The following is a 14,713-nucleotide window of genomic DNA, read 5'->3' on the forward strand; positions in this document are numbered from 1 at the left end:
ACAATATGCGTGATGGGCTCCGGGAAATACGACATGGATAGATTTTAGAAATCTCGAGTGTCTATCATACACACCATCAACATGAATAGCATACCTTAACCTCCAGCAAAACCATTCCCAATTGTTGTCATTTCCGGTAGATACCGCTGCATAGCAACAAGATTTTATGAACATCCAAGCCACAAGCACATGAAATATTTAGCAGGGTTCATACATGAGTAATCGTAGTACATATCAACCAAATCAGAGTATCTTCAAACATATAAAGCATATAATATCAGTCAATATAAGTATAAGATTATTAAGTATAGGTATACTCCACCAGAAAAAAAAATTATGTGAAAATGCCCATGCATACTATTGCGAAATCGCAATAGCCCCACAAAACTTTCTTCATATATATATATATATATATATCTTCTCATACAAGAGATCATCATGAATGTAAATAATTACCAACTATTGCACAAATAATCTCAAATTGGGCATAATCACCAATAAATTAGTAAACTACGTACCGGAAAATGTTAGAGTGAACATCCCATCGTTGCCATCAATTGCTACTGCGCTAAGTAGACATCCTTTGTATTTGTTCTTCAAATGTGTCCCATCCAAAAAAATTAAGGGTCTGCAACCTCTAAGAAAACCAATTTTGCAAGCATTGAAGCATACAAATAGGCGTTGGAAATATCGTGTTTCTACTTCCACTTCAAAATCCACCATACTGCCCGGATTACACTCACGTAACGCATGACAATACCAGGAGAGATTCCCGTAACTGTCCCTACCTCCTCCATTGAGAGATCTCATCGTATTTTCCTTGCCTCGCCATGCTCTATAATATTTGACATTAATCCCATAATCGGTTTGAATATGCATCTGGATGACATGTCTTATATGATGGCATAGTACGTAGCTTATCTCTATAAACATCCGATATCCAATTTGCATCTGCATATGGATGATCCTGAGACTGCAAGAAGCTCAACTCGCAGGTATGTAGCAAGTTGCAAGTACGAATACCAAATGTGCACTCTGCAACATGGTATGAGGCATAAACCCGCCAGCCACAATTACTATCGATGCATGAGGCTATAATTTTCTTCAGGTCATTCTTATGCTACTTAAATGATTTTTGTGTCGCAATGCAGTAATTCTTCAACATCCTTCTAAACTCAAGCCCGTCCTTGAACGTTGACCTTCCCCGATAATGCATCTTTGCATTGAAATATGGTCCATGGTTTCATCAGCAACCATAACACCGATCATTTCATCTTCATTGAATAATAGACTGTGTATGTATAGACCATGCACGGTCAATTACCATGGCATCCAGGGTATTTAAGGTGCAACTGGATCTATTAACCATGGCTAGTTACAAATTACAGTGTAATATCTCAAGCTACAGATATTGATCTTATTTGTAACATTCCACCTACCTATTTTAGACCGATGGATAGTGTCAATGGCGTATAGTGCGGAAATAACCGTCTACACAATACCTTCGACGTTACTTCCCCACTAAATATTTTTACAATACCTCCATGGGTTTGTACAGTCTCGTGCAACCATTAAAGAAATGCGCATCCAATGACTACCTACAATCAACTTCAGAAAACCAAAACAAAAAACAAAACGGCAATCTCGTATGTCATGGCCACACAAGAATGTTGTCAGCACAATTAATAAATATGGAGGTAATATATTACCAACTATATATATCGAAAATAATGAATGCATGCATGCATCATTTCACCTTAAAGTCGGTATAGGTAATACTTACTTTGTCGGTATATTGGGCATGTATACATGAATGCTTATAATTCATATTCTTGGAGTGGTACATCTTTGATTACAATCTACGATAAAATTCCTTCAAACCAAATACAACAATAGTAGTTACGTACCTGCGTCCAATGTTGCATTGAGACGGCAAGTTCTGGTGCTCACTTCTCGAATGTACAACCATGTCCACAAACATAACTTCTAACAAAATATGCATTCTCCACATATTTGATGCATCATTGTTACACAACAATGTCACGTAGTTCTTTTGAATTGGTGTTATATATTAAAGTTTTGCAGCTTCAATGGTAACTGTGTTCCATCGTTTCGATAAATCACCATAAAGATCTGTGAGCAATGTATTCTCTTCTAGAGCAACCACATGAAGCTCCCCTCCATATGTACACATGATTAACAATTTGGGATTACACACATCTCTATCCATTGAAGGCGGTTAATTCACCAAATACAAAATATAATTATTCACTTCTCCCCAATGGTATTACAAAATCAATACATACAAATTACAATCATCAAAATTTCATATATAACTATATTATATTTACACAGATCAACAATAAATATTTATTCTTTTAGTGCTACGAAATGTAGGTTACATACATAACATCCAAACAACAAGGATGTCCTTTAGTATAATCTATCCAAAAAGTTATACCTAAAAAATATTTTTTTCAGAACTTAAACTTATTGTTTTATACTGATAGAAAACTTCATCTTTTTCTGATACCTACAATAAAATGAAAATTATCTTTAAGAACTAGACGACAACGTGGATCGATCACACAAATCATTTCATCGATCGCAGTTACTTCTAATATCAAATAATAGTGAAGTTAGATCGATCATACCTGAGTTGCAATCTCGTCTTCAATGGAACGTGGGTAGAATCGATTGTGAGCCCTGACAACACCATTGTAGTCAACCAAAAAAATTATTACAACAAAAAATATTCGAAAGCTATGCTTCCTCTTACCCGTATTTTCCTCGTGCGAAATAAACCTAAGAATTGTGATTTGGATTCGACATCACCAATGCTATCGACCACGCGCAAATGAAACAGAAGGTTGGACAGAACTTCTTCGCATGAAAATAACCTAACGAGCAACACACTATTTCAGAAATGATAAATAGATATTTGGGGGAGAGAAGAGCATTAATGTCACTAAGATTGGTGTGGGGAGTTAGTGGTAATGTTTATTAGAAAGTGGGGAGTGCAGTGTGTGAAAATTATTGGTGGGGACTGAACTCAAACATCAAAATAGGGGTGGGGATTTTAGTCCAATTTTCCGTATAAAAAACATTAAGAAATATGAAAAAGTTTTAAAAAGAACAGCCAAGACAAAACTCTCATGCCCGGTTTTTGGCCAGCTTTAGCATATTCCAAAAATATTTTCTATGTGTAGTTATATTACTTTTATACAAATTCTAATTAAAAATAAATATAAAACGAGAGCAATTGTAATTATTAAATATTTAGCATATGATCGATCCATAGACCAAAAGTAATGTATTAGCAAGTCCACAAACAGTGAGACAAATAAACATTTAAAGTTAGGTGAACATTCCACCAAATTATGGAATCAATCATTATATTAAATATATTTATGCATTTTATCTCTTTTATCTAATAGGTTTTTCTGTGATCTTCTAAAATAGAATTGAAATGAGTATTTGATTTAAATTTTTACTTAAATAATTCTTTTAATATGATAGTTCTAAGAAAGAAATTATATATTCTATACTTCTGTTAGCTAGCCCGAGCTGATTAAGGAATATAAGGAATATATTCTTTATTTTTCTTCTCACATTCAACATATATGATTACGCTGCTAACGAGTCTTTGCACATTCTGAGAGACTTCCCAATGAGTCACCCATCCTCAAATTACTTTAAAACAAGCACGCTTAACACTAGAGCTTTTTTCAGTAGGGCTCCCGAAAAGAAATGTGAACATTGTTGACATGAGTAGTCTATTCAATCAATTTAACTTCTAATCAACTTCGGATGACCTAATATTGGCTCATCCATACACGAGAGTTGGCCAAGCAACGGCCCAACTCCGGAGGTATCAAATTTTAGTGGGGCGAGTTGTAGCAAAAGGTCTTGATCAAATCAAGGAAGTTCTAACATCCCCACAGGTGCTCACGCCGCCTATTATGGGTAAGAAGTTGAAGTTATACATTGTTTCCATGGAGGATCCCACTGGGTGTTTGCTAGGCCATGATAATGTTAGGGGCAAGAAATAATAGTTCACTATTTAAACAAAACTCTGAACGATGCGGAATCCTGATATTCTTTCATTGAGAAGTTGTGCTTCCTACTCTACCATGCATGCACTAAGCAGGAATACTATCTTATGCCAGCAGAGATGAAGTTGTTATGCAAAGTGGACTTGTTGAGACACCTATTGAGTAGGCATGTTCTCCAAGGCTGTCTGTTCAAATGGACTATGAATTTAGTTTCTTTTGCCTTGACATATGAACCCCTCATAACCATCAAAAGGGTAAAGCGAGCACCCATGGATGATTCAGTCAAATGAGACTTTATCATCTTATATTGGATTGAAATCATGACAGGTTCTATTTGACGAATCTAGAACAGGAGGATCCACTAGTGCTGTAGTGGTTATCATTAGCCAAGAAGAGCAAGATTGGCGAATTTTGTCACAATTGCCTGTGGGATACACAAATAACCAGGCGGAGTATGAAGCCTTAATGATGGAATTGCATTTTTTTCATGTCAAATGGAGCAAATAATATTCATATAAAATGAGACTCTCAATTAGTAATCTACCAGGCATTGGGAGAATTCCACTTCAAGGAGCTGAGTCTGCAGGAGCTTTTGACAGAGGTCAAAATTTTGGTGAAACAGTTTGATAAAGCCATATTGGAAGACATCTCCAGATAATCAAATGCAGAAGCAAATGACTTGGCACAAGAGGCTTCCGAGTGCCAACGGTAATACTTCGTGTGTGCAGCGGAGATTGATTCGGCAGATTGGTTGAGAGAGTATCTGTTGGGATTAGTGGATCCAAACACCGTGGTTTCCAGAAAACTGAATGAGCAATTCATAGGTATGTCATCCTGGATGAAAAACTATTTCGTAGAAGACGGGATGGACCCCTGCCCGATGTCTAAGGCCTGCGGAAGCAAAAAAGGTGATGACAGAAGTGCATGAAGACATCGACGGAGCTCATCGGACTGGGGCAAACATGAGGTGGACTATTTTCTGCTATGGGTATTTCTGGCCTACAATCTCTAGAGATTGTGTGCAGTATGCTTGTAGTTGTGAAGCATGTCAGCACATAGACCAATCTGGCGGATTCCAGTTGAAGAGTTGCATTCCATTGTGAAGTCGTGGCCTTTCCATGCTTAGGGTATGGATACTATTGGAAAGATATGTCATCCGTCATTAAAGGGTCATTTATTCATATTGGTGGCCACGGAGTATTATATGAAATGGATGGAAGCAGTATCATTACTCCAAGTCCATCAAAATTATGTGATTAAGTTTATCAAAGACAACCTAATTCATTGGTTTGGGATTCATAAATCAATTACTACTGTTCAAGGAATGGTCTTCACCAGTGGACGAGTGAAAGCCTTTGCTGATCAATATGAGATAATATTATGCGTTCGACACCTTATTATCTGTAGGAAAACGGACAGGCAGAGGTTACAAACAAAGTATTAATTGCCATGGTGAAGAAGTCATTAGAGTAAAATCCTTGATGATGGCATGAAACCTTGGAAAAAGTATTGTGGGCTTATTATAATGCTAAGTCATCAGTGACTGGAAGCACCCATTTCCAACTAACCTATGTACATGATGCGGTGCTACCCATGGACATCAAAGTGCCATCATTGCGGATACTCAAGAAGAATCAGCTTTCAATGGAGAAAAATAACACCACCTTATTTCAGGAACTCGATTCTTTACTTGAAGAGAGATTGCAAGCTCTGAAACACATCCGAATGAGGAAGAAGCATACCGAAAAGAATTTAATAAGCATGTTCGGCCCATGTCCTTTTAGGAGGGTGACTTGGTGTTGAAGGTCATTATACTAGAATATGCAAATGATGCAAGATTTGGGAAGTGGTCACCCAATTAGGAGGGGTCATATGTAATTTTTTCCAAGTTGTTAAATGGTGCATATAAGATGATAGAGCCTGATGGAAAAGAATTCGATATGACTATAAATGGAAAATACATGAAGAGGTTTTACCCTTCTGTGTGCGAAGACGTGGTTTAAAATACACAAGCATTGAAATTCAAGGATAGTCAAAAACCAAATTGCATCAAGAGTACAAAACAAAACATCAAAATTCTAACATACAAAAAAATAGTTACCATTTAGCGATGGAAGGCGGCATATCTTGAGAAGTGGTTCCCGTGATTGAAGCTTCAGGAGTTGTTGTAGGGGGATCATCGACTACGGCGGATGATGTGGCCGAAACATGAGCAAGTGGAGTTGTCTCTGTGATTTCCACAGCATGAGGGTCAACTGACTTGGGTAGGATTGGAGAACGAGCATCAATAGCATGGTTCCCCAGAAAAGCGGAATGTAGCTCACTCAAAATGGAGGCAATCAATTTGGCAGAATCAATGGCTATGTTCGTAGAAGGACTACATCAGTGGATTAGAGTGACATCGAGATGGCGGTTATTTCAACCCAAGCCTCATGCAGCTCATTAAGTCTGCTAGCTACCTTGTCTAAGTTCTTCTTAAAATTGACCTTTTTTGGCATAGCTCGGAGAGAGAGGGGTCAAACTTCCTAACACTTTCAAACAAGTCCGTCTGGAGGTTGGTGCGGTCGGACAAGCTTTGATGCAGTTGGAAAATGTGTACAGGAAGCTCCTTTAGTCTCTGTTGCATACATTCTATTTCAGCTCGAATGAACTGTTATTCCGCCCAGAGAGCTTTAACCTCCAGCTCCTCCTCTGAAAATTTCTAGCATTCTTTGGAAAAGATGGAGATATGCATATTTTTATGTCGTTCCAAAATGGAGAGCCGATCTAACTTTCATTGATTATCATCCCAGAGAGTGCAAAGGAGCGTAGATTTGCCTGCCACATCCCCCACTTGGCCCATTAGACCTTCCAGGATAAAAAGTTCTTCGGGTCATCAATTTTGAGCTTTTGGATCATGCAAAGCAAAGACATCTAGATAAACTCGAGGGTTTACAAATTAAATGGTAAACCTACTAAAAGGATGCCGATACCGGTTCTTAAGGCCAAACAACCTCTGGTGAAGGGGTAAAAATGACGGAAAAGTACTTGTCCATATCCGCCAACGTAATTGAGGCTGGCGGAACAGCGGCTGCAGATTTTGATTTGGATTCCAGGAATAGAGGAGGAGATGTTGCTCGAAAAGTTTTTGTAGTTGGTTTTTTTAAGGGCACTTGAGGAAGTAATGTGTGAGCATTTTTTGTAGATGACTCTGGGAGACGAAAAAATAATATGTTGTGATACTTGGCGAGGATGAGAGGCCTCTGCAGGCGCTTTAATGGCCATAGATGTACGAAAAACATCTGGAGTAACCAGCCATCTGGAGAAGCAGCGACCATCAGAGATGGAAGTGGAACTGGTAGTTGCCTTCTTGGGAGCTGCAAGTGCACAAGGAAAATAGTCCATTCATGCCGACAACAAAATTACATTAAAATCAAGAGGCGGGGTACTTGGAGTAGGATTTATGCCAGTCACTACGACGTCCTCATTATCTGAGGCAGGGTTATCTAATCTTCCGAGCGTTCATCTACTAACTTTACCAAATAAGTAATGGGATTTACCGGCAATAAGCAGACACCAATGTCTGCCCACCACTCCTCGAAGGATAGTGTGACAATAGGTTGAAGTTGGTGGGTGAAGTATGTCAGGGCCTTCATTTCTAGTACGTAAGACCACCACCTTGGCAAATCGATGGAACAGATATCAATGCGGACTTCGTCCAGTGGCGGAAGTGAATAACTAGTAGCAAGAACACCTTGGGTGACGCTAAACTACTGGGCCAAAAATTAGGGCTAATAGTGTTTATTGCAAAAAGAATTATAAGGTGAGGTGAAAGAGCAGTCAAGGTTCTAAAAAAACGTTAGAGTGGAGGCTTTGAGCTGGATTGCTACCCCTCAATCAGAGGAATCAAGAGGGACCGCATCCGCTCTCTGATAGAGGGTAGAAAAACTCATTTGGTATGAGATTGGCGTATAAAAAAGAATAGACAATGGGAATAGACAATGGAATGACAAATACCAATGGGCAGTGGGCTACAAAGAAGTAAATTCCCCAAAGAAGAAGCAGGGTAGACTTGGTTTGACTTGTGGGTTATGAACTTGATGGAATATAGTCTCACCCACAAGTCCAGAAACTATAAGAGGCTAACCACATGAGGATCTTTACCGGGGGACTTGGCCATCTTTCCTAGCAGATCTTTGATGCCCCGATAAAGAAAGCCTCGGAAATAAGAGGCCAAGTCCGTCTACTGCTCAGACATAATGGTGTATATAATTGGTTCAACTTCCCTAACTACCCCATTAGAGGCAAAACAAGCAAAATATCTATTAAACTAGAAGAATAGCAGGGCATTCTTCTCGGATGATTCAACCTCACCAGTCAACGTATTTTGAGTCATGAATTGGTTTGAAGTAGTTTTTTTTGTTATGTGGCTTAGGAAACTCGAGATGAGTAGACCTCTCAAAAATGATAAATGGAGATTCTAGGCCTTTTACAAAGAACCCTAGAATTACATCGACATCTAAGACTGTTGGATTCAAAATACCAAAGGGAAAAATAAATCCATTTAGCTAAAAATCTCAAAAGCATACCAAAGCTTTAATGAGTTTTCTATCTAGGGGAAACTCGTGGGAACATAAAGAAATCATGTCATGTATTACTAAATTCCGCCAACTATGGCCAAAATGGGCTCTAATCTATCTACCCAAGTACCAAAGCTAGTAGAATTACTGGGAATATGCGAAAATCTTGAAGGAAAACATCAATTTTCAACCAAATTTGGGTAAGCGGAAGGTTACCTACCATAAGAAAAAAGTCCTTATGGGTAGCAACGTTGGCATCATCCTTTGCCAACGGAAGAAGTCGTTGGCCGCCAGTAGGGAGAAGCCTCAAGAAAGGGGGTCGATTTTCCATCACTAAGAGCGGCGGATGACTGTACAAAGGTGGCGAAAAAATAGAAGGACATGAAGCAGAACCGCGGGATGGAGAGTTTCCGCCAGACGTTGATGATTTATTTGAAATTCATGAAAGTGTGGAAGAGAGAGAGAAAAATGAAGAAGAGTTTGAAGAGAGAAGCGACACGTTGATAACTTATAAGTAACCCTAAAAATGGGTGGTTATATGGCGAAATAGGGAGTTATGAGTAAAGACGTGTGGAAAGTGAGACGCCTTGTGAGTGAAGTGAAATGATGTTTTCCCACCTTGGGCATTGCGGTGGCAGTGTATCTTGTCGAGTCTTGTCTAAAAATACATTGAAATTAAGAATTAATTTTCATTCCAATTTTTTAAGAGGGGCAATATGTTGGGTCTAGGGAAAATTGTGAGGAAAAAAGGATTAATGAAGAACTTCAATGAAGTCGAGGGAAAAGAGTAAGAGAAAACTATAAAATGAGATGCACGTCGAAGAAGAAGAGATCCCCGACCAATCCAATTTCCAATTCTTTATAATTTTATTTTCAAGTAATTTATATTTCTCGAAATTTATCTTTCCGCACCTTTTATCCGTTTTCTTTATCATTTCTTTTGATTCCGCATGTATATCATTCCAACTTTTTTTATTAAAAATCATTTATAAGTCTTTCTCCTTTCATCCCAATCGGAGGATTTTCTACCAATTCCTATTTCCACAAATATGAAAAGATCACCAAGGGGCTTTCTGAAGTGCCCTAGAAACCCTTGTCAGTGCTCCGACCTATTTCATCAAGCCGTCAAGAGACTCGGCATATACGGATTCTGTATACAACATACTTATATCCTAATTTCATACCCTTTAAACACTATATTGGTTGTTAAGAAAAAAAAAACCCAATGAAATACTTGGTCCGCACAAATATAAGATCATTTGAGTCACATATTTGACAAATACATTTAGGTAGGGGTGAGCAAAATATTCGAAATTTAAAAATCTAATCCGAACCAAATCGAAATTTAAAATTTGATTCGGATTTTCGAATTAGTTCGGATTGAAAATTTCATAAATTTTGGATTTTCGGATCGGTTCGGATTGTTATACTAAAAATTCGAACTAATCCGAAATACGAAATATAATATTTTAATATGTCTTTTTATTATATATTTAATATTTTAATAGAAATAAAAACTTAAAAATTAGTAATTATATTTTAATATACTTATTTTTATTTATTATATATATTTAATATTATAAAACAATTATAAAGATATAAAATAAAATTTTAAATTATAAAAAAAATTAAAATTTTGGATTCTTTCGGATATTGTAGTTTGGTTTGGATTTCGAATTTTCTATTTGGTTCGAATTGGGTTTTTGAAAAAATTCAAATTTTTGGATCGGTTCGGATTTAGAAAAATTCAAACCGAAAATTCCAATGTTCACCCCTACATATATGGACGTTTGGTTGGATGAGTTTGCATTTAAAAATATATTTGAAATGAATGAATTTGAATTATACTAGATTTTAAATAATTCAAATCTAAATTTATTTTTTGGTTTTATTAGGATTTAGAAAGTAATTGGAATGACATGATATTAAAGGGTATTAGAATAATTAAGAGGGATGGATTTTAAATCTCAAATTGACTTAGCATATTTGAAATCATATGGTAGACCTAAATAAAAGTAATGGATTTGAAAAAGTGATTTGAAATTCTTTATATTAAATTCATGGAACAAACATGGCCTTAAATTTTTCAGATTGATTTCCTATCATAACTTTCGTAGATGTGATATATTGTTATGTATTTGTTAAATTATATTTTAGTAAAAATAACCCGACAGACAAATCACAAGGTGGCGGGATATTGAACTTATGACCTCATGGTCACACGTCCAATCCCCACGCCAGCAGGCTGTCCTTACGGGACAACTTTTTTATGTATATAAAAACTTGCATGAGGTGTCTATTTACAACCAAACATGAATTTTGGATAAAAATGATATTTTGTGCATATTTAAATTTAACATAAAAGAATTTTAAGCAATAATTAAAATACATAATAATTTATGCATTTTTTTCTTCAACACATGGGAGTACGATGCAATTTAGCCTGTATAACAATTTTTTTTATAAGGAATGTCTTATGCATTTTTTGGCTGCTGCAGGTGCCCTTCTTATCAGAGTGCTTAAACAGCTCAAAATGTTGATGAAGAAACCATGCATATAAGATGAGTGGAATTAAAAAATCTGATTCAGGATCATATATTCTACAGTGGTGTGGTGTCTTCCATTTTGTGTTTTTTCCTTGCAAAATTCTGTTATATACACCAAGTAAGCACACATCTATTTGGAATAATCTTGAATGAGCACATCCTCAGGTCGAACATACACCTTTTGTTTTGGAAGCAGCAGCTCAACTTTGAGGGACTCCACTTTAGGTGTTTGGTTGCGGTAACGAGCAAAGGGTGCTGGTGGTCGTCGCCTGTCCGGTTCACTCCTCCCGAACATGCCTGAGGAGGAGGAGGAAGGTACAGTGGGGCTCTGAGTCTGAGGCGATGCTGGAGGAGCTTCATCCGCTGGTTGATGGTTCATGGGATCATCCTGCAGTAAGTAAGACAGTTAATTAATTAAGCTAAGATGCCATGCAGTCTCTGAATATACACGACTATGATTAGGATTATGATTATGATTATGATTATGATATATTGGTTGTTAGAATAGCAATACTGCAATAGTAATTAGTAGGTGACCTGAGAGTTAGTAATTGGGTGTGAAGCTGTTGTTGTTGTTGATGTGTGAGAACCTACAAAATGCAGGAAATCCAAGATCTTAGTTGAACCAAGCTCAGTGCAATTGTTCCAGTAGTAGACTGTCAAGTTCCATGCTTTCTCTCTCAGCTCTATTAAGCTTCTATCTATGTCACTCTCATGCCTCGACATATATGGTTGCAGCAACTTTTCATATATGTATCCTGTTCCCTGCACTAGTCAGTGACACTCAGTCTATCAAATTAGATGAACAGTATGAAAAGAATGAATATGTCCAAATCCAATTCCAATTCCAATTCGTTACGTACCCTGGTCTCTGGAAACCACAAAAAAATGAAGAGTGCCAACTTCAACTCTCCATACATTGGCAACCTGCTACCACCAAGATTCAGTTCAACTACGTACAATAAGAGTGGGTCCAATCCCATCCAAACAACAGTAATAGATAAATGGGTTGGTTGGTGAGGAGGACAACCTACCAAGCAATGAACACGTCTCCAATTTTCTCAAGAACTGTTATAACTGCTACAACTATCCTGCATTAATTTGCATTTGCATATATATATATATATATATAAATAATGTCAACTGCTTGACCAGCTTTGCAAGTATCTTTCTCCAAATGAATGAGATAATGTAAAGTGGATGTATAAGTAAATGTATGAAATGAATTATTATTAGTATTAGTATTACCAATACTGACACCAAAATCTGAGCTCAGAAATGTCGACCCTGTTCTTATCAACGGTCTTGAAGCATTGAAAGGCCGGATATGCATATCCGAGAACAAGTCTGTGGATGAAGGAAAACATGAAAGAAGAAGAAGCATTGATTGAGTTGAGGGGATTGGGATTGGGATTGGGATTGGGATAGATCATGGAATAAATAGAATTGAATTTAACTAATTATAATTAACTCACAGTAAAGTGGTGGTGATGAATTCCTCAATCATTTTTCCACTTGGATCTTCCTCTCCTCTCCTCTGAGATTTTGAGTGTTTCTAAGTAAGGCAAGAATGCCAGCAAGGAAGCAAGATGTATATGATGATTTCTGAAACTACCAAGCCAACACAAAAGTGAGCGAGGGATGGGAGAAAAAAAAAGACAATCAAACAAGAATGAATGAATGTGTATGAAACACATTAATGAATTCATTAATTAATGTTGGATTGACATACCTCACCACCTCTGAATCTGGGAGCCAAAACTTGAAAGAAGGAAATGGAGGATATATGCACACATACAAACATGTATGTGTATGTATGTATGTGTTGGAGGAAGCTATGATTATGACTACGATGGGAATATGATGGACGTGTGTGTGTGTGTTTGAGAGAGAGAGAGAGAGAGAGAGAGAGAGTGCAATCAATCAATAATCGCAAATGATGGAGGGGGGGGGGGGATATCTTGAAGCGGACGCCTTCTATTCTATTCTTTGGCTTCACGGATTCCCTGTTTTGGTGTTCTTTCTTTTTCCAGGGGCGACTTGGTCTTTTCGCAGTCCAATGGGATGCCGCTTTCTGTCTGTCTTCGGATCGGAGCCGTTGAACATAAAAACGGCGTCATACGTAAGGAATGTATTGGCTTTGGACGTTAGGCCGACGACCTAACTGTTTCGTGTTTTGACATCGGCCAACATAATCCGTGCCATATTTCACTTTTCAGGCCGTCTTATTTTTTTTTAATAATAATAATTAAAAATATCTTTATGATATTGTTTGAACATAATTTTTTATAAACTTTTAAATATTTTATAGTAAAATAATTTAATTTTATATTAAAATATGAATAATTATTTATTAAAATAATATTATCTTCGTCCCATAACTGTTGACACCTTTTTCACTTTAGATTATATAGTTGATATATTTTTATTTTTAATAAAAATTTATTTCACTCAAAAAAAATTTATTTATATATCTCATTAATAAATAAACATTTTTATTTATATTTAAAGTTTTCCCATCTTTAAATTGGTTTATACTAATCACAAATGATATATTATTTTTATTTATTTGTATTATATAAAATTTTATTATCAAATTATATTCATATTCTATATATTTTATTAGGATATATAATGTTTGATATATTAAAACATATATTTTAAGTTTTTAAAATAATAGATATTAATTTTTATTTAAAAAAAATACCAACACCACTCATATAAAAAATAATAAATAATATCATAACCTACTATAATTAACTTACTAAACTTCATTAACGTTAAATATCATATCTTTAATCAAATGCGTCAACTGTTCAATAACGGAGGAAGTATAAATGTTCAATAACGAAGGAAGTATAGTATATAAAAAATATATTTTTTCAAAATCTTTCTATAATTCAATCTAGATTATTATTATTATTATTATTATTATTATTATTATTATTATTATTAAAACCAACCTTCAAAATCAGTTAAAATTTGGCCAAAGACCACCGCCCACCGGTCACCAAGGCTGGCCCCAAGTAAATTGTGGCAAAAAATGATCAGACTTTTGGTTGACAGAAGAGCTCGGTAGTTTCTGGATGTTTGTTAACTGAATAAGAACTACCATATAACCGACCTCCCACAATTCCATGATCAAAGATAAATAATTTTAAGTGACCAAATAGATGACTTTATATACGAAGTAACAACGACAGAATTCTTACATACACGCTCCTAGAGCCTTTGTTTTTTTTTACGTACCCCTATTCAGGCATCCGTTGTCATATTGCACCATGCCGTAATCGTTTCTACATCCTCGTCAATATTTCAATTATTACTTGCATGTTGATTATTTTCAATTAGCCTTACTATAAGGTTGCTTTGGGATGAAGTTTCACATTGAAGCAATCGTTTATTTGTATTGAAGATTGTAGTATTGGCCTGTAAGAATTGGGTATCATGATAAGGAACCTGAGATGATGCTCAAGAAGATATGAAATTCCATATATTTTGGTAGATAAGTGGGTCGTTGTGTTGCAGAAAGTATTACATTGGAGAAAAAGTT

At 36.2% G+C, this 14,713-nt stretch overlaps 1 protein-coding gene across 3 annotated transcripts; it reads right to left on the bottom strand.

Moving 5' to 3' along the window:
- Positions 1-11,061: 11,061 nt before the first annotated feature.
- LOC127264947 (putative HVA22-like protein g) lies at positions 11,062-13,037 on the bottom strand. Of its 3 annotated transcripts, none has more exons than XM_051294557.1 (7): positions 12,893-13,037; positions 12,636-12,765; positions 12,409-12,507; positions 12,195-12,251; positions 12,024-12,087; positions 11,698-11,925; positions 11,062-11,548 (listed from the first exon to the last, which is right to left on the bottom strand). In XM_051294557.1, exons 2-7 carry the CDS (start codon positions 12,665-12,667, stop codon positions 11,291-11,293), a joined length of 738 nt encoding a protein of 245 aa, XP_051150514.1. In that variant the 5' UTR covers positions 12,668-12,765; positions 12,893-13,037; the 3' UTR covers positions 11,062-11,290. The 3 variants fall into 3 exon arrangements, with proteins under 3 accessions (XP_051150514.1, XP_051150513.1, XP_051150512.1); XM_051294556.1 differs by having other exon boundaries at positions 12,636-12,771; XM_051294555.1 differs by lacking the exon at positions 12,893-13,037 and having other exon boundaries at positions 12,636-12,865.
- Between the last annotated feature and the right edge of the window lie 1,676 nt (positions 13,038-14,713).

The sequence above is a fragment of the Andrographis paniculata genome, unplaced genomic scaffold (assembly GCF_009805555.1).
Source record: "Andrographis paniculata isolate CXL003 unplaced genomic scaffold, ASM980555v1 Contig71END, whole genome shotgun sequence".
Classification (NCBI taxonomy): domain Eukaryota; kingdom Viridiplantae; phylum Streptophyta; class Magnoliopsida; order Lamiales; family Acanthaceae; genus Andrographis; species Andrographis paniculata.

Coding starts and splice junctions, on each gene's coding strand:
- LOC127264947 (XM_051294557.1), bottom strand. CDS start 12,667: ATGATTGAGGAATTCATCACCACCACTTTACT. Junction 12,508..12,635: donor TTCATCACCACCACTTTACT/GTGAGTTAATTA, acceptor CTTCATCCACAG/ACTTGTTCTCGGATATGCAT. Junction 11,926..12,023: donor TGTGGTTTCCAGAGACCAGG/GTACGTAACGAA, acceptor TGACTAGTGCAG/GGAACAGGATACATATATGA.